The sequence below is a fragment of the Pogona vitticeps genome, chromosome ZW-PAR (genome assembly GCF_051106095.1).
Source record: "Pogona vitticeps strain Pit_001003342236 chromosome ZW-PAR, PviZW2.1, whole genome shotgun sequence".
NCBI classification, from domain to species: domain Eukaryota; kingdom Metazoa; phylum Chordata; class Lepidosauria; order Squamata; family Agamidae; genus Pogona; species Pogona vitticeps.
This window is the reverse complement of record NC_135800.1, coordinates 4,894,482-4,917,561: the sequence shown is the minus strand read 5'-3', so window position 1 is coordinate 4,917,561 and position 23,080 is coordinate 4,894,482. Positions and strand designations below refer to the sequence as shown.

Here is a 23,080-nt window from a genome sequence, read left to right as displayed (position 1 = left end):
CTCTCTCTGGTGGATCCCCTGCTCACCAGCCGGGCACACGCTCCTCCTCCATCTCCTCTTCGACTCTGACCCATCTCCAGCAGGAACACAGGCTTCCCTGCCCCGCCTCCATGGCAGATTGCGCCCCCCAACAAGTGAGGAGGAGAGGAGCGGGTGCCGGTTGGTGAGGGGCATCTGCTTTCGTGGCCCGCAGCCCACGTCATCTGGCGGAACAGACTAAAAAGGTCTACCTCTTCTCCCTCAAAGTGAGCCCAGAGGAAATGGCTGTGTCGAGTTTCCATTCAGACGGAGGCATTTGTTAATCGGGAAGGAAGCCCAAAGGGGGAAGCGAGACCTTCTTCCCCCCTCCCCGACCTGCTCACCTTCTATTTCCTTTTGATTCCAGCAACAGAAACAGGAGAACCAGTGTCTGCAGAAAGAAATGGTCTCCTTAGAGCAAGTGGCGCAGGACAACCACGAGCGAGCAAAGCGGCTGATGAGGGACCTGGGCCAGATCCAAGAGGAGTACATGCAGCTGAAGTCACAGGTAGCACAGTCTGTTGATATAATGCATGGTGCATAAGGATGCTGAGCCCCAGATGCGCCCCCCCACCCTGGAAAGAAGGGCATGGTCAACCACTTCGGAGTATTCTTTGCTTAGAAAACCCAGGGGAAAAGCCACTGTAAGGCCAGCATGAACTTGTCAGTGCCCCATTATGATTATGCCTCGTCACTTTAGGGTCATGATTCTTGGAAGGCTGATAACCAAGGCAGGGTTAAATGGAGATGCTGGTTGTGTCAGGATCTGTCTCTGGATCTTGTTTGCTTAGTGCCCCTCTTCTGCCGTGCCCCCTTGGTCCTTGTCTCCTCTTCCCCAGATGAAGAATCAAGCGGATCTGGAGAAACGCCAGAAAGAGATGAAGGGTGCAGTCAAGATACTCAAACTGGAAGTGAAAGACAAAATCCGGACAGGTTTGAAGGACCTCAGCCAGTCTCCTCCGGAGACGTCGGAGGACCTGGAGGCCGGTTTTGAAGCCAACGGAAAGCCTCAAAGGGCCCCGGAAAGCCGGAAGGAAAACTATCCTTTCACAGAACATGAAGCAAGAATGCCGGGCTTGGATGACAAGCTAGATCTGGCCAAAGTCCACATCATGGTAAACACCGCTCCCCTAAAATCAATGTTCAAAATCCCAGCTGTTTCGCTTATGGGTGTTCAGAGCGGGTTACGAGAATTGCCCGTCCTGTATCATCATCAGGGACCGGCTTCTCTCTTGAATCGGCTGCCACTGGGGGTACCCCCCTCAAAGTCTGCTGTGATGCATTCTCCCCCCCCTTTTTTTTTAACAGGATGAACAGTGGCGTGGAAGAGCACGCAGAGAACAACTGGAGCATCAGGAAGATCGGCTGAAGGTAATGGCGGTCAGTAAGATGAAGATTTTGGACCTGCTCTCAAAGAGGGCTCTGTCACAGGCCAGAATCTGCAAAGTTGGGTGGGAGCCCCGTGGCGGTCGTCTTGCTCAAAAACCTGGTATCTGGGAGAGAAAAACTCAGCTCAAATTAATTCCAGGGGCAACCCTTAAGACTAAATGGTCCATGTGTCAAAATTTTAACCAGGCCAAGAGAGCAGAGCTGAGCGACCCCGTTCTTTCTGCCTTGCGTTCATCCTTCTCTCGGACCGTCGGCTCATGCTCTGCTCGCCTCAATCTTGGCGGCTTCCCTTGTTTCCGTTCCCCACCCCCCGGTCTGTGGTGCCCCATCCCGTACCTTGGGAGGAACACGCATCATAGAGATGAATGGCCAATGGGCGTGGAAGCTCTCTGCACAGAACTTTCCTTCGGGGGGGGTGGGGGGATTCGGCGTAGGCGTTCAGAAGAGTGTCCTTGCTTTCTGTTGCAAGGGTCAGCGCCCGACGTTTGACGCAAAGGGTCCCGTTCATTGCAGGCTCGGCTCCAGTTGTGCATGCTGAAGCAGGCGGAAGTGTTAATTAAAGGGAAGCAACAGACCGAGGGCACCCTTCATAGCTTGAAGAGGCAGGTTGACGCTCTGGACGAGCTGGTGAGCAGCACCTCCACAGACTCCCCGTTTCTGTCTTTGAACTCCTCGGGGCTGACAGACACCTCTCTGCACGAAGAGCCAAACCGTGCAAGAAACCAGGTAGGATTTGCCATCGGCTCACCTTTCCCGTTGGGTCTGGTTAGGACAGCTTTTCTATTCCAACAAAAAATTTAAAGGATTTTCCACCCTTCTTTTTAATCAAATAATTTTTCACATGGGGGTGGGGAGAACAAAGGCATAGGGACAAGCTGGGCATCCTCTGGCTCAGTAATATTATGAATGAGAAGGATGTATTCTCAAATTATCCCACAGACTGTGTTCTGACTCCTGTCCTCTGAAGAGGCCAGCCACAGAGACTGGCTAAATGTTAGGAATAAAAACCTACAACAACCAACAATGAGAAAGGTCTCATAATTGTAGAGGACAAGCTGAATATGAGCCAACAGTGCAATGTGGCTGCAAAAAAGGCCAATGTGATTTTTAGGATTCATTAACACAAGGATAGACTCCAAATCCCATAAGGTACTAGTTCTTCTCTATTCATCTAGAGGACTGGGTCCAGATCTTCCTGATCTACCCGCTTTGTCATCCAGTCAAAATTATTTGACTGGAGCAGCACCTACAATGTAGTCACGCTGGAAAGTCAACGGCGCCGATTCCTTGCACGGCAGCCAGCCTTCCCCCTTTCCCCACTCTCTTTTAGGGAAGTGTGTTGCAGAAAGATTGTGCAAACCCACCCATGGGAGGAAGTGTGTTGTCTGTATTGCGAGGGGGAAAGATACCTTTGGGGCTTTTCTTTTGAGAAACCCCGCACGTAAAGGTGCGAAGCCCAAAACATCCACCTGCAGAAGGGCGATCCTATAATTAATGGATATATTCATGCCAAATATTCTCCCCTGTTTTAGTTTTAAGGAAGAGTCCATGTATCTCTAAACAACCCCTCTCCTGGCTGCTTTTTATTTTCATGAAAGACCCAGTGCAAAAATCTCAAGCTTTCATTAAATTGATCAGAGAATCTGCCCCTGTCGCAGTAAGGACCCTCTCGGAAGGCCACACACAGCTCTTAAGGCGCGTTTAGGGTTTCCCGTTTTAACTCTTGAAAATTTCCTTTCTAGTTTGCCAGATCTCCTGCCGGGACAACTCCCGGTATTCTGCCACCGTCTCAAATCATGCACCAGTCCAAAGCATAATCCCAGCAAGAGGTGAGAGACATGTTTTCCTTTGCTTTTTAAAATCAGCGTGGGCAGTGGAGATCGGGTGTGGCAAAAAAAAAAATCATTTGCCTTTTTGTTGTTACAGGGAAAAAAAACATACACAACCCATATTGGTGGGGCCAAGTGCCCATAATAAGCTGGATTCAAAGGTACCTGAAGATTCCTACCTCATTTGCCTTATTGACTGTTCCTGAGACGTTATATCTGCAAACTCAGGTTTATTCCCTCCTTTTGTGTAGCTGAATGTCCTGGAGGGAGGAGGTTTGAGAATAGCGGCAGTGTTGGAGCCCCTAATTTGTTTCAAGCACTGAAAGTTACAGCCATCAATACCTGTGCACTTTTGGCAGCGTGCGTGCATGGGTTTATTTATACATAGGCGTTCTACGTTTCTTTTTACCACTGTTGAATGGAACTGTTTTTCTATTTTCTTAATAAAATGTGACAAAACTGTTTACCAACTTCTGCTTTCTTTAAGCGTACGTACGTTACAGAACACGGAAAGAATTTGCACTTACAGGCAGGGAAGAGAACCGGTTGGGTTCCCGTAATTGCAATCTGATAAAGCAGCGTTTGCCCCTCTCTTCTGCAGAGAACAGAGTAGCTGTACTCCATTAACAAATCCTCCAAAATCTGGTGGTTTTTTCCTGTTCGACATTATAGGTTGAATAGCTTCACACAAGTTTTCTGCCTCACCTTAACCCGTGGTTCACATCCTCTTTGGCACACCTCTTTAAAGAATGACTACTATCCTTTTATCTAGATACAGGTACTTTATTTACAAATATTTAGATAATAGCATTGTTACATTGAAGGAGTACAGCAGCCCAAATTTAGTCCTGTCACAGAAACAAAAGACCTATTGTAACTTTAAATTTGGGGAAATGGGAGGAGGTCTCGCACCACCAACAAGCTGTGGAAAGTAATGATTTGCCTTTGCCCAAACTTAAATTGTGTGAACAGATTCATGGTCCCTGGGCAACCCCCACACCCCCAAAACGTCATGTAATACCCATCTATGATTAAGAACTGTAGGTTGCAAGGAGAAAAAAAGCTAACCAGAGTGAAAAGGACACACAACAAGGGAATAGCGCACAGGTTACCCAAACACTTAATGATTTGCACATTCCAGTTTTGGCTTTTATTTAACATTAACTGTACAAATAATGCTGGTTTTCAGCCTTTTGCTTTTACACATTGGAACATGGCCTCGTTTTAGTGTCTTTACAGGGGTTTCTGGAACGTTTGCTGCATTCGAAACATTGCAATCGGTATATTCAAACATGCTCGTCTCGGCTCTATCATGGTTAAACATTTGTTGCCCTTTGGGGAGAAAGAGAGAAAGAGCAGGCTGCCATGGAAAATACAGTACAGAGTCAAGACTGTTTTACATTATGTAGCTCCAACCCGAGCAGAAAAGACCAGAGATGCATACACACAGTTTTGAGCTGCTTCCTTTACAACCACAGCAGGGAGAAAGAACCGAGGAGGGAGGTGCAGAACTTAAGCCAGTTCAACTGTAGTGTCAAAAGCCACCGTAGAGTTTGAAATCCCTAGAGAGGAAAAAGGCCGGCGACATTCCAGTTGAGAAACGTGTCCGAGAAAGCGCAAGATAACGCACCGGAAGCCCAGCCTTCCTTATACAATAAGGCAGGGAATGAAGCTGGATTAAATGCCAACGTCTTGCTAAGGAGAAGGGAGAGAGGGGAAAAGCCGGTTAACACGCCATCGATTGCACAAGACCAGGAGGGGTATGAACAGAAACGGCAAGAGAGGTTTGACCACAGTGCCGAGATGGGAGAGAGGCTACTACATGGGGGGGACAGCGATCCTGTGCCGCATCAGGAACCAGCTCCGGGAGAGCAACCTCCAAATGCCACCACCACAGAGTTAAGCCAACGGTCAGTGAACTGCAGGTACGAAGCAAGAGTGATGTGGCCGTTTTGTTAGGTTGAACTGTACAAGACCGAGAGATACATCGCCTAGAATTTTAACATTAGGAATTAGTTGAGGTTCTTTTTTTTTTCATTCTTCATTAAAATCATATACACAGAATGTCAAGTGTTAGCTCGGTTCCTTCAAAATGTATACATATTTACGTTCTGTTACCAAGGGTAAAAAAAAGGGAAGAGCCGGCATCAAGCTATAGAGAGCATAAGAGAGATGCTAGGCCAAAGACATACTCCTTACACCCCTGCAGAGTGTGTCGTCCCCGACTGCAAAACACGATTTCTTTTCAGCAAAAAGGAGCCCCCTGCAGGAATCCAGCTGTACCCTTGAAGTCGTTTCATAGGAAATCAACTTTTCAGTTTGTTGGTTTCAAAAAAAAAAAAAAGAAGAAAGAGAAGGGACAGATTCGGACCCGTTACAGGTTGGGAGGAAAGGCTGAAGCTAACAGAGTTAAACCTTACCAGAGAGACAAAGCTCTGCCGAGAGAGAAAGAAGACGGAAAGAGTAAAAATCATGAGGTCCAGCATCAGTGTTCTGTTTTGTAAATCATGGATCGGTGACATCTATTCACAAGGACAATCATGGGTGGGGTGGGGTAAGGGAGCGTTAAAGACTTCTAGATTTAACCATGCAGGGAGAGGATATGACTCTACTTGCCTTTGATAACCTGATTACATCTAAGTTTCTCTTATTTATTTATTTTATTTTAGCAGTTTAGTACTGTGTTAAACTCTTGCCTCAGGAGTTTTAATTAAACCCGGTAAGATGTACAGAGGATACTGAAGCAGCCAAAAAAAAGAGCACTGCTCCTAACAGAGGTGAAAGGTCAGGAAACAGATGCCAAAAAGAACCGAGGTCACTAGCAGCCGCAGCCTTCTCTCTGAGGCTGGGGTTCGCTGGTTAGCCGGCCGCCTTGGGGAGCCGAAGGCTTGTGCTGTACGCCCGACTCTGCGGCGTTGAGATCCAGGCTGCCGTCTTGAATGTTCTGGTAGATTTTCTTGGCCGCCTCTAAAAAGGCATCCTCGACATTTTCTCCACTGGAAGGGCGAAAGAGGAGAAGCAGTAACAGAGTTAACTCAGACCAGATGAGGTGCAAAGGATCAGAGGCCTCGTACCCCTTACTTATTCCGGATCAACAGCCCATGGGTTCTACTAAAACTTCCTTTTGTAGTTCGGCCTTTATGCTGGGGGCTTTAGAGGCACCCATTTCCAAAAAATAAAAATCAGCTGGCAATCGGCTTCTTTTTCCCCACTGAAGGTGTTTGACTTCAAACGTCTTAGCAATAGCACTGTAACTAAAACGCAAGTATCGGAACCCACTGGGTTCCTGCAAGTCCATCTGCCAAAGTCAAGAGAGATCATACCCTTCCCTCCTCTAAAAAGAAATAAAATTTAAAAAAAAATTGGTGGGTGAGTGGGAAGATCCTATAAGGACATCATTCTCCTATCTGCTTAGGGAAGCAGAGAAAAGCTAAAGGCAGCTCAATATTCGTTGCAGATAGTTTGGTCCTTGAGACAAGGCACTTTTCCTCAGCCCCCCCTTGATTTGAAAGATGCTGGATACAAAAGGAATTTCTGGAGGTGCAGTCCAAAAACTCAGATCTGTCCAACTGCTTTTTATAACGGAAGGATAAATTCACCCCATACTCCAGATCTTAAGTCTTCCTATTTGGGTTTGGGTTATTTAAAAAATAAAAATAAAAAAGCCAGATTTCCACACTCTTTTCTCCCATCCACCAAAGAACTGTCGGCTTTCTCAGAAGGAAAATTATATATGTTCATTAGAGTTATTTTAATCTGAAGATATTATACCAGACACTTACGTTTTTGCACTTGCTTCGAGAAACAGCAACCCTGTTCGCAAACAAAATGAGACCTTAGTGTCAGTCCGGTCACACGCACCCTTTTAATTCTCATGAAAAAAACACACATACACACAAACACAGTTTATCTAAAGCTCTCTGGCGGGACAGGTGCAGTATGTACGCCAGACCTGTAGACAAGACCACGTATTACAGAGCCTAAGGTAGTTTTGGCCTGCCTTCCAAGTTGTACATCCATTAACGCTGCCCCTCCCAAATAATCTCTTGTGGGTGTTTTTTTTTCTGCAGCAGAAACCCTCACCGTTCTCTTCAGCAAACTGTTTGGCTTCTTCATACGTCACATCCCGCTGCGCCTCCAGGTCCGCTTTATTTCCTATAAGAATTATCACCTGCGTCCAAAGCAAAACACAAAGTCAGCCGTTAACAGAGCCAGCCTGAGGGATGCGGCCAACAGATTGATCCTAGCTCCAGAGCGACAGCCTTGTTGCTAACAATTCCTTCCTATCTTTGACCCTAAAGTGCCAGTCGGAGAGGTTCGTAAAGATTAACCTTCCCTGCAAAGCTGTAGCTGTATGACTGCGTTCCCAACTACATCCAGAAATGCTGAGTACCTTAGCAGATTCCCATTATGGCATGGAGCTCCTCCATTCCGTTCCATGTGCTCATTACGCAATAAAACAGTTATGCTAAAAGAGGAAGTGAATCTGGCTGGCTCAAACTCCAGCGATGGAGACCAAATCAGGAACAGACGGAGTCAGATCACGCTTAGCATGACACAGAAAGCAATTTTAAAAAACCCTGCTTGGCTGGCAGAGAAAGGAATTGCATTGATTTTTAAAACAATCTAAGCCACGGATGGATAAAGTGTGGGCCTTCAGAGGCAGACAGATGATGGTGACCTGCAGCTCTCCGCATTCACCATCGTCTACACTGGTGAGGCCGGACGGGAGCTGCATTCTGCTCACTCCAGTCAGCCACATGCAATCTGTAATTCCTTATCAAGGCCAGCAGACCAGAAGAGGGATGTTTACCTTTCGGTTCTGGGCTGTTTTAGGGGGAGAAGGTACAGAAACTTACCAAACCTCCCTCCCATCAGCCAGGCTGGCACCAACCGCCTTCCAGAACTGTGTCTTATGGTTACGTTTTCATGGAGACACCCAGAAGCAGCTGAGGCTGGTTCAGAAGCAGCCAGCAGCCAGAATCCCAACTTCCGTGTCAACAGATCCAGAGATGCTCCATCCCTCATTTTACCAACATCTCCTTCCACTGCTTTTACATTACCGAGCATAAGAGCAGGGGTTACGCAAGGCCTGATTTCCCTAGGATACCTAGTGCCTTTAGACACGTCCCCAAACAAAATCGTCATCGCCAACATCAATTATGGCAAATACCAGGATGACACTTTAGTAATCTTTAGATTCTGCTTTGAGATTAGATCTTTCGTTGGAGACATGACTTTTTGACGGTGTTTTAGACATCGTTGATGGAATCGGAAATGAAACTAGTGAAGCTGAACATTAAGGGCACTCTTACTTAATCTGAAGCCAGTCTCATTCTGGCATGCTTTAATGAGGAGGGAAACAGTAATTAAAAAGGAACTTTCAATAGGTGGTAAGATTTGTTTCGCCAAACAACAAGTTTTCATATTTCTGGTGTTTGAGAAAGGCAATTGGGAGGTCATATTAAATCTAGCTATATTTAAAAACCAATAAAAATACAGGTGATCAAAGGCTAAGCAATTAACAGCGTAATGTCTAATGCAATTATTTTTAAATGACCAAACTCACAGTATTTGGATTAGTTAGGTTCCTTGCATCTGTCAGCCAGCTGCTTAGATGATTATACGTGCTTCTTCTGCAAGAGAGAAAACAGCAAGAACTAAAGACTTGAATATTTACAGGAGCTTGCATGATTAATATGCCAGATTATTTCCTATTGCATTTGCAGGAGTGGCACAGAATGGAAGAAGACTATGTTCTTTATTCCCTAATTTAAGCTGTCAGACTGAGATCTGAAAAAAGACCTTTGCTAATTTCACTTCCTTGTTTATCAAGGGGAAACCCGCTGAGGCCTGGGGCAGCATAAAACCCAATTTAGCAATTTCTCAATGAGAATTTTGGAAGGGCATAGTACTAGCCATAATTCTGCTAAATAATACCAGCGTCTCCTTGAAGATCGAAAAGGCATTGCTAGCCCATGGCATCTGCTACGGGGTTACAGTTCTGCTTTCTGCTTTTAAGATGGATAGGCCAAATTCACAAAGGATAACCATCAGGAAACCTGAAACACATCTCATCTGTTCCTGCATTTGTATTGCTTTGAGGATCATGCAGCCTTGTCTTGATTTTTTTCTGAACCAAATATGTATGTGTGTATCTCAGTGTGAAAAAGTTCCTCTTTTTTTTGGACCAGGGATTTGGGGGGCTCTACTCCCCCCCACCAAAAAAAAGCAGCTACTTGAAGCTCTGTAGCCCAAAGGGTCTCCTAGAATCTGAGTGCCAGCACCAAAAAGACCCTGTCCCTAATCCCTAACAACCTTTTCCCGATTTTTTTTCCTGAACTTCGTAATCCAGCAGGAAGGTTCTGTTATTAAAAATTAGAGGAGTCCAAATTTTAAACCTCGCTGGTACACCTTAAAAGCAGTGACATGATCACTGCAGGTTTCAGATAATTCTATACCGCTAAATTTAATAAAGCAGCTTCTGTGCCATTTGGGAAGAATACAGGAGGGTGTTTGGGTTAGGCAAGTCCACACAAAGAGTTTCTAGCAGAGGAAGACGTCTTACCTAGTAATATCATAGACCATAAGAGCCCCTGCTGCTCCTCTGTAGTAGCTCCGTGTGACGGCCCGAAATCGCTCTTGCCCTGCTGTGTCCCAGATCTGAAGCTTGATTTTTTGGCCACTAACTTCAATTATCCTTGTGCCAAACTCCACACCAATTGTATGGGGACAATCCGCCATAACTGTTCGCAGGAGAGAGAGGGGAAAAAAAAGAGATTTAGCAGACCAGATGCTTCCTTCGATAGCCCTCCTCAACTATCTTTTGCAGACACATCAGTCTTGCTTAACACCACACAAACTGCGAAGGCATGTGGGTCTTGTAGTCATACAAAGATGGAGTCTGGTAGGTTGACTGTGTCGTTTGGATTTAAACCACTGAATGCCTCGTGGGACGGTTGTTCCAAGTTTGCTCTGCCTGGCGCCGAGATAAGGAGCAAAGGTTTGAGAAGATCAAGAGGACGACAGAACACCACATAATGGGGATGAGATAAGCCGCCTGCAGATCTCATGTGAAATGTGGGCGGTGAACTGTGTTACGCCCTCATAATCCTAATTGGTTAACAGCTTGAAAGTGTCAGAAAGAAGGTGGACACACTTCCGAGGCTAAAGGACCTGCCTTAGGTAAGAAAAGTGGTGGTCGCTTGCTCCTATTTATTTATTTTATTTATTTATTTATTCCATTTATACCCCGCCTATCTGGTCAAATTGCGACCACTCTAGGCGGCTTACAACAGAAATGCAATAACAGATATATTTAAAAAAAAAAAACAGTTTACACAATTAGAAAAATTCTACAAGATGGAAAGAAAAGCAGAATAAATCATAATAGAAAAGAGGGGGGAGAAAATCAGGAATTAACTGAGGGGGAAGACCTGCCTAACCATCCATGTTTTCAGTTGGCTTTTAAAAATACCCAGCGAGGGAGCCACACGAATCTCCGGAGGGAGATTGTTCCAGAGGTGAGGAGCCACCGCCGAGAAGGCCCGGTTTCTTGTTTTTTTCCTTCTGGGCCTCCCTCGGCATCAGGCTCCTCAGCCTCACCTCCTGACTCCTACAGCGACTCCTCGCCCGAGACACTCTCTCTTTAGGGAGAAGTGATTCTGACACACGACAACTAAAACAGGGAAGAAAGGGCTCTCTCCTTAATAAGGCACTATATAAGAGAGAAGTGTCTTTCAGGATTTTTGTGTGTGTGTGTGTGTATATAATGCTATATCATTTCCAGCCGATCCAAGCTCATGCTTCTCATTAGAAATGAGAAAGAGGGAACTGTTCTTTCAAAACCTTACTAGCTCCAGACCCAGGCCAGAAGATCTGTGGCTGTCAGGGTGTGGAACATCAGTTCCCATGATTCACAGAAAGTCAAGCCAATGGTGAAGTGTAATAAGCAGCGCCAAAGCCTCCCGCCACTCTTACACCTCAGTGCCTGTTTTGTTCCTGAGAATTAACCCTTCAGATTCTCTTAGAACACAGACACACATCCTCTCCAGAAAAAAAAGGCCACCAAGGCTTTCATCAATTTCACACAAGGGAAAGCTTCTGAATGAACTAGACTTGTAAGTTACAGCGTACCCAGGTAAGCAGAAAAGGGATTGAAAAATCACAGAATGTAATCAATAAATAATACTGGAACCTAGTGGTAAGCGGACAGCATAAGAAGCGTGATTGTAGAGAGTGCCGCATAAGTGTGCAGATGTTCTGTCTACACACCCACATCTTTTCAAACAGAAGGAGCTATGCATGGGCGCAAAATGTGTTAAGCCTTCACTGTTAAAAACCACACTGAATGCCATCTTGCCAAGAGAGTCTCCCACAACTGTGTTCCAACCATTGTCAGTGGCTGTACAACAACAAGATCAGAATACAGCAAAAAAACCCATCAACTGGTACATGTTGGAGAGATGAGAAAAACAACTTCAACAGTTGCCACTTGAGCTAAAGAGCAACGTGAGCATCCACTTACATTTCTTTTCTGTAAACTGGTGCAGTAAGCAGGATTTTCCTACACCCATGTCCCCTAATGAAAGAGAGGGAGAAAAAAGAGATTACCTTTTTTTTTTTGAGCTGGCATAGAATCCAGGAGCGTAATTTATACCACATAAGGCCGATGAGGCACTGGGATTATTTCACCCACACCAAAACTTTTCAGAAATGAAAAGGCCACACCTCCAGTGCGCAGCTTCCAGCCAGTGTGGATGACGACCTCACCAGCCTTCTGCGGCACAGTGTTGCACAACAGGATTTCAGCCACTGTCTACTGTAGCGGCCAAGTGTGGAATAATACCGTGGCATTTCCCAGAGAGATTACAACACAAACTATGCTTCTGCTAGTTCCAAAAGTTCCAAGCAAGACTTGGAAGGGAGAGAGTGAATCAACTCTTAGACCACATTGCAAAGAAATGTGAATGCTGGGGCCAGGTGTAAGCTCTCCTCTGCTCCATGTCATTATTACTTTTCTGTACAGGCCAGAGGACATGTTGTGTCAAGTTCTGGACTAAAGGTCAGATCCCCGCAGAATAGAAGCAACTCAGAATAAAATAATGACCCAGGGCACACCTCTCAGTTTCACTTTTAAGCATGGAGCTTATACAGCTGAGAGATGGTGGATGCAACAGGAATTTCTTACTCAATATTGCACTTGCGACAGAATGCATGCAAAAGCTGCAGAATCAACCTGAGTTCAGTTCTATACACTGCAAGGAGTTATGAACTTCTGAGCATCAAAATGAGCTTTTGTGATAGGCAATAATCTGAATTAAACCCCTAGTTCACCACTATACCAGGACCTATTGTCATATGGTTCCTCCTGTTAATTCGGATGCCACCTTTACATCAAACCTTGTGATTCAAAGGTGGTTTATAACAAAGTTAAAAAGAATTATTACGTAATTTATTTTTATACAACATCACAAATATAAAAAGTCACGGAAATAGGTCAGAGAATTCCCGAAATTAAACTCTTAAGAATTCACTTGACAATCCTAGATTTTTTTCCCCTAATAAGACAATTCAGTAAGATTTTTAGAAGCAAAAACGCAAATGCAGCTCATAAATAAATACCACATGTTATGAAACAATGAAAGGATGAAGAGCTGTCCAGAGCACCAGGTAAAGCCCACAAGTTACAGATAAGAAAATAATCTGTTATTCTAGTTCCCATTAGCTGCTCTTGTGGGACAAAAGTCCGGAAGGAGATTAGGAGCCTGCTGTGAGAAGACAGTAAACGACACAGCTAATTAAGCCACTGGAAGTCTTTGTAGATGGGAATATTGTGAGACTTACCAATAATGATGTACTTAAAGATGTAGGAATAGTTGTAAGGTGCAGTTGCCATTGTGGCACTAGGGAGGGGAAGAGAAAAAAAGAGAGGGGTTAATATATTCCAAAACATTACCTCCAACACCAAAATATTTGTTTGATTCCCAGGTGAGGGCTCGTAGTTTGTAGGGTCAAGGAAAAAAAGGAGACGCAAAGCCCCCAAAACAAGTGAATCTATGGACACCTGCAATTACATCTGAAATTTAAAACTAGATAGATAGATAGATAGATAGATAGATAGATAGATAGACAGACAGACAGACAGACAGACAGACAGACAGACAGAAACACACCACTTTTACTCAAAAAGCGTTGAGAAGCATACATAGCTTTCCTCCTTACAATTTTATCTTAATCCTCAGAAGAGGCTAGGCCAAGTATGTGACTAAATGGGGATCTGGACCCACTTCTCTTAAATTCTAGTCCAGCATAATCACAAACACACACAGAAAAATCCTTGTCATTGTCACGGTTCATGCTAAATATCCATATGAAGAATTTACTGTTTCTGGGAGGTTGCAAGCAAGACGACAGCCATGGGGGGGAGGGATTTCGAGGCACACTGAACACAAACCTTCAAGAAGTATTTCATACAGACTTGAACATGTTTTCATGGTGACAATACACTAATAGCACTTCATGAACTGTTGCCTATTCCCCATAAACAGATACAAAAATGACGCCATCATCCCTGCATGCTTTACAACCCTTAAACGGAGGGTACCCATCTAAAAAGAGTGGGCAGGGGCATCAATGTCTCTGGACCCCAGAGGCGCATATGCTGATGTGTATAAAATGATCCTTCCCCATAAAGCAGCTTCTATTCAACAGCGGCCAGCTTCTGCGATTAATGAAACACCTTTTAGGCTGAATGTGTGTCAAACTCAGCAAGAACAGCAATGTCAGTAATCTGGGAAAATCTTTAACGCTCCTGCTTCAATGGACAAGCGGAAGGCAAAACCATGCCATACTTAAATCCTGGGCAAGGAATTTCAGCCTGCATTTTATACCATTCCTAGATTCGGTAACAGCCATGACTGCTCTTGTCAAGTGTGAAGAGCGACACAACTTCACAGCACCCAAAGTATCTGCGCCAGAAGATGAAACAAAAGGGTCCTATTCTGCCAGCATGTTCCACGCTTACGGTGCAATGAAACTGGGTCGCCGCACATTCTTCAGCAGTCAAGAGAGATGCCCTCTGACCTCTCCATCAGCATCACAGGGAAGGTGTAGACCACAAAGCACCTTGCTTCACAGGCGGCTACCACATCAGCACATGTTGTCTCTTAATGATGTAAACCACCTTGGGTCATTCTTAAGGGGAAAGGAGGGGTAAACATATTTCAAATAAATACATAAATAAATAACACTAAACTATGCATTTGCAAAAGCAGCTCTTCTGCATGTCATCTGAACCTAGGATCTGAGGGCCTTCTCCAGAACAAGCCAGGATCCCAGCGTTTGACAACATGCTAAGAAAGCCCAAGCATTCCTGGTTTGACTAGCTAATTTGCACTAGTCTCTTACTCACACGCCAGACTAAGCATGGATTTGGCCCTACCATTTTCCAACGAGATGGCATGCCCCTAAAAATCTAATCTCACTGCTCCACGGGCGCACAGTCCACTCTCAGACCCCACTGGACTCTTCGTTTGAGACTCTGTAAAACTAGCATCCTATCAGGACAGATAAATCCTTAAGAGCTGGTTCGGCATGCCTCCGTGCAAAGAGCAGCAAACCCGGTAATTGACACGAGGCTCCTGTGGTGAAGTAACAGGCCAGAGCCGTTGCTCAAGGCAGCCAACCACCGACTTCGCCAACCTATCTCTATTTTTCACACGGCCAATCTTTACAATGATATTTTCCACTCCTACTTATGTGTGGATAAGCCTGTTTTTCTCCCAGGTAAAGGATGGGAGATCCAGGTGCACCACAGGGCTGCATCTTCCCATTCACAACAGCAGCGAAAGGCTACTAAGGCTTTCCTCGGTTGCTTTAATTAACTCTGGAGACCGCTCTCGGCTTCAGAAGACCGGCTGCAGGCAGGATACCAAGAGTTCAAGTGGTGCATTTATCGGGCATGGTTTTGTACCATCTTGGGGAGGACGAGGACCTGCTTGAAAGATCAGAGGCAGGGACTCAGTGGAGCTACTGAGGTCCTGGGCTACAGTTGGAGATCACAAAGCTGCTTGGGTCTACATGCCACCAAAATCAAGGCGTTTTGCTTCAGGAATGTGCATTTCCTACCACATTATATCACAGCTACCTTAGACCTGCATTCTCAGTAATAAAACCTCTCTAATGTGGTACTTATCCTGGTTAGGTTGCCAGTCTCTTAGCACCTTGCCTCTTCTTCTCAAAGATTTCCCCATCATCACCATGGCCTGCTCCCGACACAGATTCAGAGCAAAAGAAGTTGCTTTAAATAGACAGTCACCAAACTCCTGAGAATTATGGACAGTTCCCAGGAGACCCTGTGGGGATGTTATATCAAAGTTTTTGCTTTTATTTTCTCCTTTCGATTAGCGTATTTAGATTCATTATGCTCAAATGCTATGTTTCCCCTGGTCATGTCTACTACACTTGAGACTGATGTAAATGAAACAAGAATATCCAGATTCGACTTAATTTATGCAGGGCTGCTAAAGTTTGTTCTTGTGGAAGAGATGTTTGGCTCCCCTGAGCAGTTTGTACACTCCTAGTCTGTTTTGGAGATGAGAATGAGGGGGGAAAAGGAAAGAAGAGGCAAGGCTTTTGAGCACAGCATAGTTTTGTTGCTGTTTAGTCGTGTCTGACACTTTTTACATCTCTATGGGTCCATACAGGTGAACGCTTATAAAACACTCCTATACACACATACTGTATACAACACACAACCGACAGCCGCACCTTCTCTTCATCTTCTGCTTTTTCTGTCATGTTCTTAGTCATGGCGCTGTATCAGCTCTCTGCCCAGAGTGGCAGTAAAACAGAACAAGTTAATTTCTAAAGAAATTACTTTGCACAATGCGTTTCCCCACACACTTGCCATCTTTCCCTCACTCTTGCCATGAAATGGATTTTTCAATGGGGGTGGGAGGGGAAAAAAAGAAAAGGAAGTAGGTTGCTTGTCAGAACAATTTCATTCTGCTGCCCTCCCTCCTCTTCCAGTTTCCAGATCGCCATGTTTTATTCAAAGCCTCTCTCGGCTGGAGAGCAACTTCCAAGGGGAAAGCTACCTGCAGTATCAACAATAGCAGTTTTCAACCCGAAACGGGATTTTGAATTACACCAGACTAAATTCCCAGAAGAGGGCTTCTTATAATCCTATTGAAAAGCAACGCTGAGCTCAGATTTGCAAAGCACTTGGAAAGAAAACGCTTTAAAACATATACCCAAATATTCTGAGGCCTTATTTTTGCATCTCTGGGGCTTTTGTTATGCAGAACGGCCCTAAAATAAGTGACCACAGATGATCTAGGCAACAATGGCTGTGGTTCCATGTCAATTGCTACCGATTCTCTCCTGATTTTGATCAAAGCAGCCTTTGCTTCAGTTAATGGTGTTTTTCATGGGGTGCTCACCTGTCACCATCAGGACAGCAGGAAATGATAATATCCACATCTAAACCAGGTGGCTCAGTTTCATCACTTATTAACTAAAAATGGCAGGCAAAACAGCAGGGACACCCAACGGAGGTCCGCTTAATGCATCCATACAGTCTTTCAAAAGAAGCCCTCCCAATATTGTAAAGGTATTGAATACAGGTCTGTAGGCAGACCACTGCAGGCTAGGTTTACAGTCCTGGTGCATTCGTAATGTCAAGGAAATTTATAATAAACTAATGACATAGCCAGCATCCAGATTCAAAATATATAAGAGAAAGGAGATTTATAAGTCACTCTTTGTAATCAAGAAGGAAGCATGCGTGTTACCTGCAAAATCCTCGACAGTCAATCCACAGTTAACTTTTAATTTTTGCACTCCCCCACCAAACAAACTCATGGATAGGTCTGTCTACTGAGCTAGTCTAGGCAGCTACCACTGACCAGCATGTTTTATTAGAATTGTGTAAATAAAGTGAGCAGAACTGCATACGCTTCAGAGGAGAGTTTAAAATCTGAACTCATCTCATACCTGCAAGCTGGGCCATAAAGGAAAACTCAGCAAGGAAGAACAGCATGTTCACCAGTTAAAGCCACCAACAGCACATGATGGGGACAGGTTGGAGAAAACATAGCAAAGGTGGGAGAGATACATGTGTTTATTTGTTTTTAATATTATGTGGAAAGTAAGTTTAAGTCTATGTCATCCCTTGTAGTAACCTTTTTTGTTGTTGAAATAAACTTACACTGAGTTTGTGAAATCTACATTGCTGCAGATTTAAAAGAAAAGCATAAAACAGGTAAATGAAATAACTTAGCAACATATGACCACCAGCACTTTCAGCTTATGTTTATGACATTTTCTATTTCTACGCAACCATAATTTGCCAGGAGCAAACATCAGCAACTTAGCACAAATGCATATGATCCCATCACATGACTCATTCCTTACTGGACACTATATAATAGCAATGGCAGTGTTTCAGGCTGCTCCATTTATGAATGGCACCAATTCAGATGAAGTCCATACTGGAAATGTCCTCTGCTGCTAGGCCTTATTAGCTCCTGTCCAACAATCATCCACAATACAGACAATGTGCCAACTCTCACATTAAATCGAGTATCAGAATAATATAGTAGCTCTTGCACCCGTTTTGGTTTAAAAAACATCTTGTTCAGCCTCTCCTTTGAACTAAAAAAAAAAACTATGGTTAATTTAAGCAATGGCTCACTCGCAACAAGCCAGCTTTAAACTATGGTTTAGGAAGCTGGCTTGTTCAAAGAAAGATTGAATTAAAATTAGAGGTGTACAAATTTGTGTTTTTGGATTACAACTCCCAGAATTCTGAAGGCAGGACAGCCACACCTCAAGTTAAAATTATCTACTGTTTGTAGTTTGGAAAATGCCCTAAACTGCACATCAGTAAAGGCAGAAGCAAAAAAACATCAGGTTTCCTCCTTGTGACCACACCAGAATTGGAGATGGGAGCCTTCATAAGCAATGCAGAGTTAGGCTCATCTCCATTATTATAAACCAGCAGTACGCTAAGCACCGACACGTTTCACCTTGTATATGCCTCAGAAAATATTTATACAACATAGATATGTAAGTCCCCAAGATTTGAGATCTGCTTTCCGTCTTCCCTTACCATTAATAGAATGGCCACACATGTATCTCTTACCAACAAAGCAGTCATGAATAATGACATAATACATTGTCCAATCCAAGCTGGACAAGATTTTTTTGGCATATTCAGTAAAATATGAGGAAGCTAAGGGAAGGGGAGGAGGAATTGGAAAGAAGCTGATGAAGGATAAATACACTCTGCTGGAGCTCAAGTTGTCTCCAAATCTAGAATCTGACCAGCTTCTGGGGGACAAAATCAGCAGGGGGAAAAAACAAGATCTTAAAAGAATCTGAATTAGTACTCAAAGAATGTGCGAGGTCATTATGATTAACCCTAATGAGAACACATACATGGGCTGAATTCTTTATCAGAAAACCTTGGCAATGTGGACTCACAGCACAGTCCTAGTTTTCACTAGATCCTGCACTTCATTATTAAAAAATACTGCATGACCCAAGGAGGGGAAACATCCCAACACTCAGAAAACTCCTAGGAAAAAAACAACCATCTACACACAAGAACAGCCTAGCAGGTGTTTTTGCAACACCTGGATGATATAGATCAGGCGCAGGCTTATAGACTCAACGGGGAACAGGTCCTAAAAATCCAGATGTCGGTTTATCCATCCCATATTGAAATGCAGCTTTGGGTGTGGCCAAATGGTTTCCAGCAGCACATGCAATTTGACAGAATCCTTTCTTGTGCGCGTTGAACCCCCGAGACAAGCTGGTATGCTCTTTTTCAAACATCTTCTCCCTCCAGATACTGTATATGAAACACAAATCTCAACCACCATTGGGAATGGAACCCCAGGCGTTCTTGGACAGCAATTCCCAGAAGCCAACTGTGCTGGCCAGAGTTTCTGGGAGTTGTAGGCCAAGAATGTCCGGGTTATTCAAGGTTGGGAGTCACGATTCTATGGCAAAAGCACGGACACAAAGCTCAGAGTTTAGTATAAGAAACAATATGAAATCTAACACACACTATATATGTAAGCCAGAAACTTGCAAAACTACTCCCCTTTCTAACCAGAGAAGGAAATCTGGCAAGTCATAGCATGTAGAGATGGAAGGGACCCTATGGATAATCCAAGTCCAGCACTTGTTGAGGTGGCACAGTAGGGAATCAGATTCCAAACCTCTGGCTACAAAGCCAGAGATGTAAACCACTGAGCAATCCAATCTTCAAAGGAAGGGTGTTGCATTACTTTCAGATATACTGCTGCACCCACAACAATTCCTCTCGGTTCCGTGAGCTGCTGATGGAACACCAAGGATAAGGACCAAACCCTAGGTATCTTGCAGCATGAAGCTATGCACGTTGACTAAGAATTGTAGTTCAATTAGTTTCACACAGCTGCCTGCTTCTTACTAAGCGGCAGTATTTCAGTGGAAGAAAAGCCAGAAAGAACCTGGAAAGTGCAAGTCAATATTTTAGACGAGTTCGCCACGTTGATGCTTCTGAATAGCCTCCACGTGCCCAAGATTCTTCGCATTAACTCTAAAGAGAAATTATGCAAAGTGATAAGGAAGGTTCCCTTGCTCTCACGTGTAGGATTCATAGTTGTCTCATCACTGTTAACGTGCATCGAGTTGCATTAACTGGAAGCATACAGGTCAAAATCTTGTTCACACTTGCACCAACTGATTATGGGAAAAAGGAGTGTATAAATATGTAGTGGCCTCTCGTTCATAATCTACTGTTTACATAAAACAAACACAAAGGCCACATGCAATTCATCTTCTGCTGTCAGAATGGAAGTGCCGGACTTCTATCTTATTGAAGAAGCGCTATTATGGTTATATAGTTTTAAGAGTTATGGATAAAATAGCAAGCCAGCTGATGCAGTACATACTGGCACCCCATATTTTCAGTTCCAATTCAAGTCTAAACATATTATCTCAAACATTGCCTGCATCTCTTAATTTAGAGACAATTATTCAAGTATAGAAAGCTCTGCATAAAGTACACATCCATGTTGTGCTGGACACTTGCATAAGACAACTATCCCATAAAGGGCACATTTTGCACAACTATCTGCTACACAGATATTCTTGAACTGTGCTGGTCGGGATGTTTGGGAGTTGTACCCAATAACATCTGGGGACCCACAGCTGGGCATTATTGGTAGGGATTATAAACAAGGCCGCGTCAGAATTTATAATGTTTTCCTATATAACTGATTCTTAGCACATGGAGTTGTACAAATGCTTATTCTGCAATATTTATGACAGATTAGTAACATACACGTCTCTCTCCTCATTAGAGATTACCTTTCACGTTGGAAAATGCATCTGAAGCACCCCACTCTACCAGTTTCTACAACATCTGTCACTTGAACGCCCACTACATCTTATTAGCCAGACACCCTTTAGACACGCCTTAACACTTACAAACATGTACAATGAATGAATACACACAGGCAGAAATACTTAGTAGAAATCTGTGTAGAAAGAAGAGAGGTATGCATTAGATTTATATCACTGCCGTCTTCAGGGCCACAGCAAAAGAGTTTGGTGGAGTTGTGGAGAAGAGCTGACCTAACGCCATTAGATTAAAAAAAATGTCACTTTCAGCCCACAATCTTAAGCACAAGTGAGGACCAGTTAACTCAACCATATACCCAAGCAATAAAATCCAAAGAGCTCTGTGTCACCCTGAAACCAGATCGATTTATTATGGGCAGAGTCCCACCCTAAACATGTCTGGTAATACATCTCTTGGTCTTTAAGGACACCATTAGACCCCAGCCCTGTTATTGTTTTTGCTGGCGGAGGTTAAAGCAGGTTGGAAACTCTCCTGAACAATAATAAGTGCTGGCAAAAGACAAATATTAAGGGCCGTGGAACTTTCCAAAGGTTGAAGTTTTCAGGATAGGCCTTTGCCCTAAAGAGCTTACAATTGATGGCTGAAGGGAAAGGGGGAAGATGAAAGGAGTCGAAACCAGGAGAAAACTGTGATGGCCAAGAGTAATCTTAGTGGCTTAGGTCTCTGGCTGCTGAACCACCGGTTGGGAGTTCAATTCCCCCACTGGGCCTCCTTGAGAGGGGCTGGCCTCCATCATCCGCAGGGTCCCTTCCAGTTCTGCCATTCAAAGGTCCCAAACTGCAACTGGGCCTCTGATCAAGACCCACTGAATCTCTAGTGGGAGTTACAGCTCTTAGGCCTTAAAACCCTGCAATAGGGAACATTGGGTCCTTTTTAAGGAGAAGGATGGGCTAAAAATATTTTAAATAAATAACACACACACGCACATCTCTAATCACTAGCTTATTGGGAACTATAACCCAGAACATCTAAGCATCAGCTTCCCCACCTCTTGATTTCTGTGTGTGTGTGTGTGTGTATACAGTATACACACATACAGAGTCATGTACACTCCCAAATAAAGTGTACACGACAGTGTGTGTGTACATACATACTGTCATGTACACTTTCTTTGGGAGCAAACCCTACACACCACACTCTCGCGTGGGAATGATTCCCAAGCAAACCGGCTGGCTCAGGCAAGCCCAGGGTGGAGTGAGAGAAACCAGAAGAGAAAGAGAGAGGAAAAAAGAGAGAAAGAGAGAGAAAGGAGGGGGAAACATAAGGGGCGATGGGGATCTTGCAATGCCCCTATCATTGGGGGGCAGAGAGAAGAAAACCTGGGCCCTGCCTCCAAGAACCCCCCTCCCAAGTCGAAAACAAGGTCTTGCAATGGGGGGCGAATCGAAAACAAGGTCTTGCAATGGGGGGAAATCAAAAAGGTCCTTGCAATGGGGGGGAATCGAAGAGGTCCTTGCAATGAGGGGGAAATCGAAACAGGGGCTTGCAATGCCCCTTAGAATCAAGCAAGGTCTTGCAAAGGCCGGGAAATCAACATCTTCCTGAGGTTTAAAAAAAGGGGGGGCACACCTTCACGAAGCAGCGCGCCCTGGTTTTTTTTTTTCGCCCGGGCGAGGCTAGAGTGGGAAGTATAGAAGTATTTCTTCCTTTTTCATTTTATTTTATTTTATTTTTTGGGTGGGGGGAGAAGAAGCAGCGAGAGAGGCCTACTACGAGGGCCTGGAAAGGGCCCAGCAAAGGCCTCCCACACAAAAGGAAGACGGAGGCACCGCCAGCCTCGGTGTGGGGGGGGGTCCCCCCTCCCTTCCTTCTTCCCCCCCCAACACGACCAGGCCAAAGAGGGAGGGGCCACGATGCCGGCCCCCTCCCCCCCGTTGCTAGGCAACCCCACAGAGAAGCCTAGGGAGGCAACTAGGCCTCTCTTTCTCTCACCTGGGCTCGAGGGGCTGGTGACTGGGCAGCTTGGCTCCGGGGGTGGCGGCGGCAGCGGCGGGGTATCGTCTCCTCTTCCTCCTCCTCTTCCTTCCCCTCCTTTTCCCGTTCCGGCTTCGAGCCTCGGTCGGGAGGCGACGGAGGAGGCACCACCACAACCACCACAGTTAGGAGTGTCTAGGCCTCAGGGTTGGGCCTCCTCCTTTCTCCTCTTTTTTCCCTCTCTTCTCCCCCTCAGGTTTTTTTCCCCCCTTTCGTGTGGCGGCTTCCTTTTCCTCCCCCTCAGAGAGAGAGAAACACACACACTTTATCCAAAATGGCGGCGTCTCCCCCCCCCCTCACATGGGGTTTCTCCGCCCACTATTATCGACCGAGGGAGGGAAAGGAGGAAGCCGCCGCCGTCGCCTCACGGCTCCCGAGTCGGGAAGGGGGAAACAGCTCCAGAAACAAACAAAAAAGGGAGGAAAGGAGGGGGAAAAAATTTCCCTCA

The 23,080-nt window shown here is 44.8% G+C and overlaps 2 protein-coding genes across 3 annotated transcripts in view; one reads left to right on the top strand and one right to left on the bottom strand.

Moving 5' to 3' along the window:
• Positions 1–3,700, top strand: part of CNTRL (centriolin) — a 40,792-nt gene extending 37,092 nt beyond the window's left edge. Inside the window, exons 39-44 of one of the 2 annotated variants that reach the window (XM_072984957.2) lie at positions 386–526; positions 858–1,133; positions 1,327–1,389; positions 1,921–2,133; positions 3,150–3,236; positions 3,334–3,700. In XM_072984957.2, the coding sequence (XP_072841058.2) occupies positions 386–526; positions 858–1,133; positions 1,327–1,389; positions 1,921–2,133; positions 3,150–3,224 (768 nt within the window). In that variant the 3' untranslated portion in view covers positions 3,225–3,236; positions 3,334–3,700. Of the gene's footprint in view, positions 1–385; positions 527–857; positions 1,134–1,326; positions 1,390–1,920; positions 2,134–3,149; positions 3,238–3,333 lie in introns of those variants that run through there. The other variant, XM_078382841.1, reaches the window with a different exon arrangement.
• A 298-nt stretch (positions 3,701–3,998) lies between these two features.
• On the bottom strand, positions 3,999–23,048 carry RAB14 (RAB14, member RAS oncogene family). Its single transcript, XM_020800924.3, has 8 exons — positions 22,591–23,048; positions 13,083–13,141; positions 11,764–11,817; positions 9,805–9,982; positions 8,806–8,872; positions 7,320–7,407; positions 7,019–7,049; positions 3,999–6,232 (listed from the first exon to the last, which is right to left on the bottom strand). Exons 2-8 carry the CDS (start codon positions 13,132–13,134, stop codon positions 6,055–6,057), a joined length of 648 nt encoding a protein of 215 aa, XP_020656583.1. The 5' UTR covers positions 13,135–13,141; positions 22,591–23,048; the 3' UTR covers positions 3,999–6,054.
• Positions 23,049–23,080: the final 32 nt, after the last annotated feature.

Excerpts from the sequence above, each read along its gene's own strand:
- RAB14 (XM_020800924.3), bottom strand. The coding sequence starts at position 13,134 with ATGGCAACTGCACCTTACAACTATTCCTACATCTTTAAGTACATCATT. Across the intron at positions 11,818-13,082 it reads CTTTAAGTACATCATTATTG|GGGACATGGGTGTAGGAAAA; the intron begins GTAAGTCTCACA and ends CTCTTTCATTAG. Across the intron at positions 8,873-9,804 it reads ATGGTCTATGATATTACTAG|AAGAAGCACGTATAATCATC; the intron begins GTAAGACGTCTT and ends TCTCTCTTGCAG.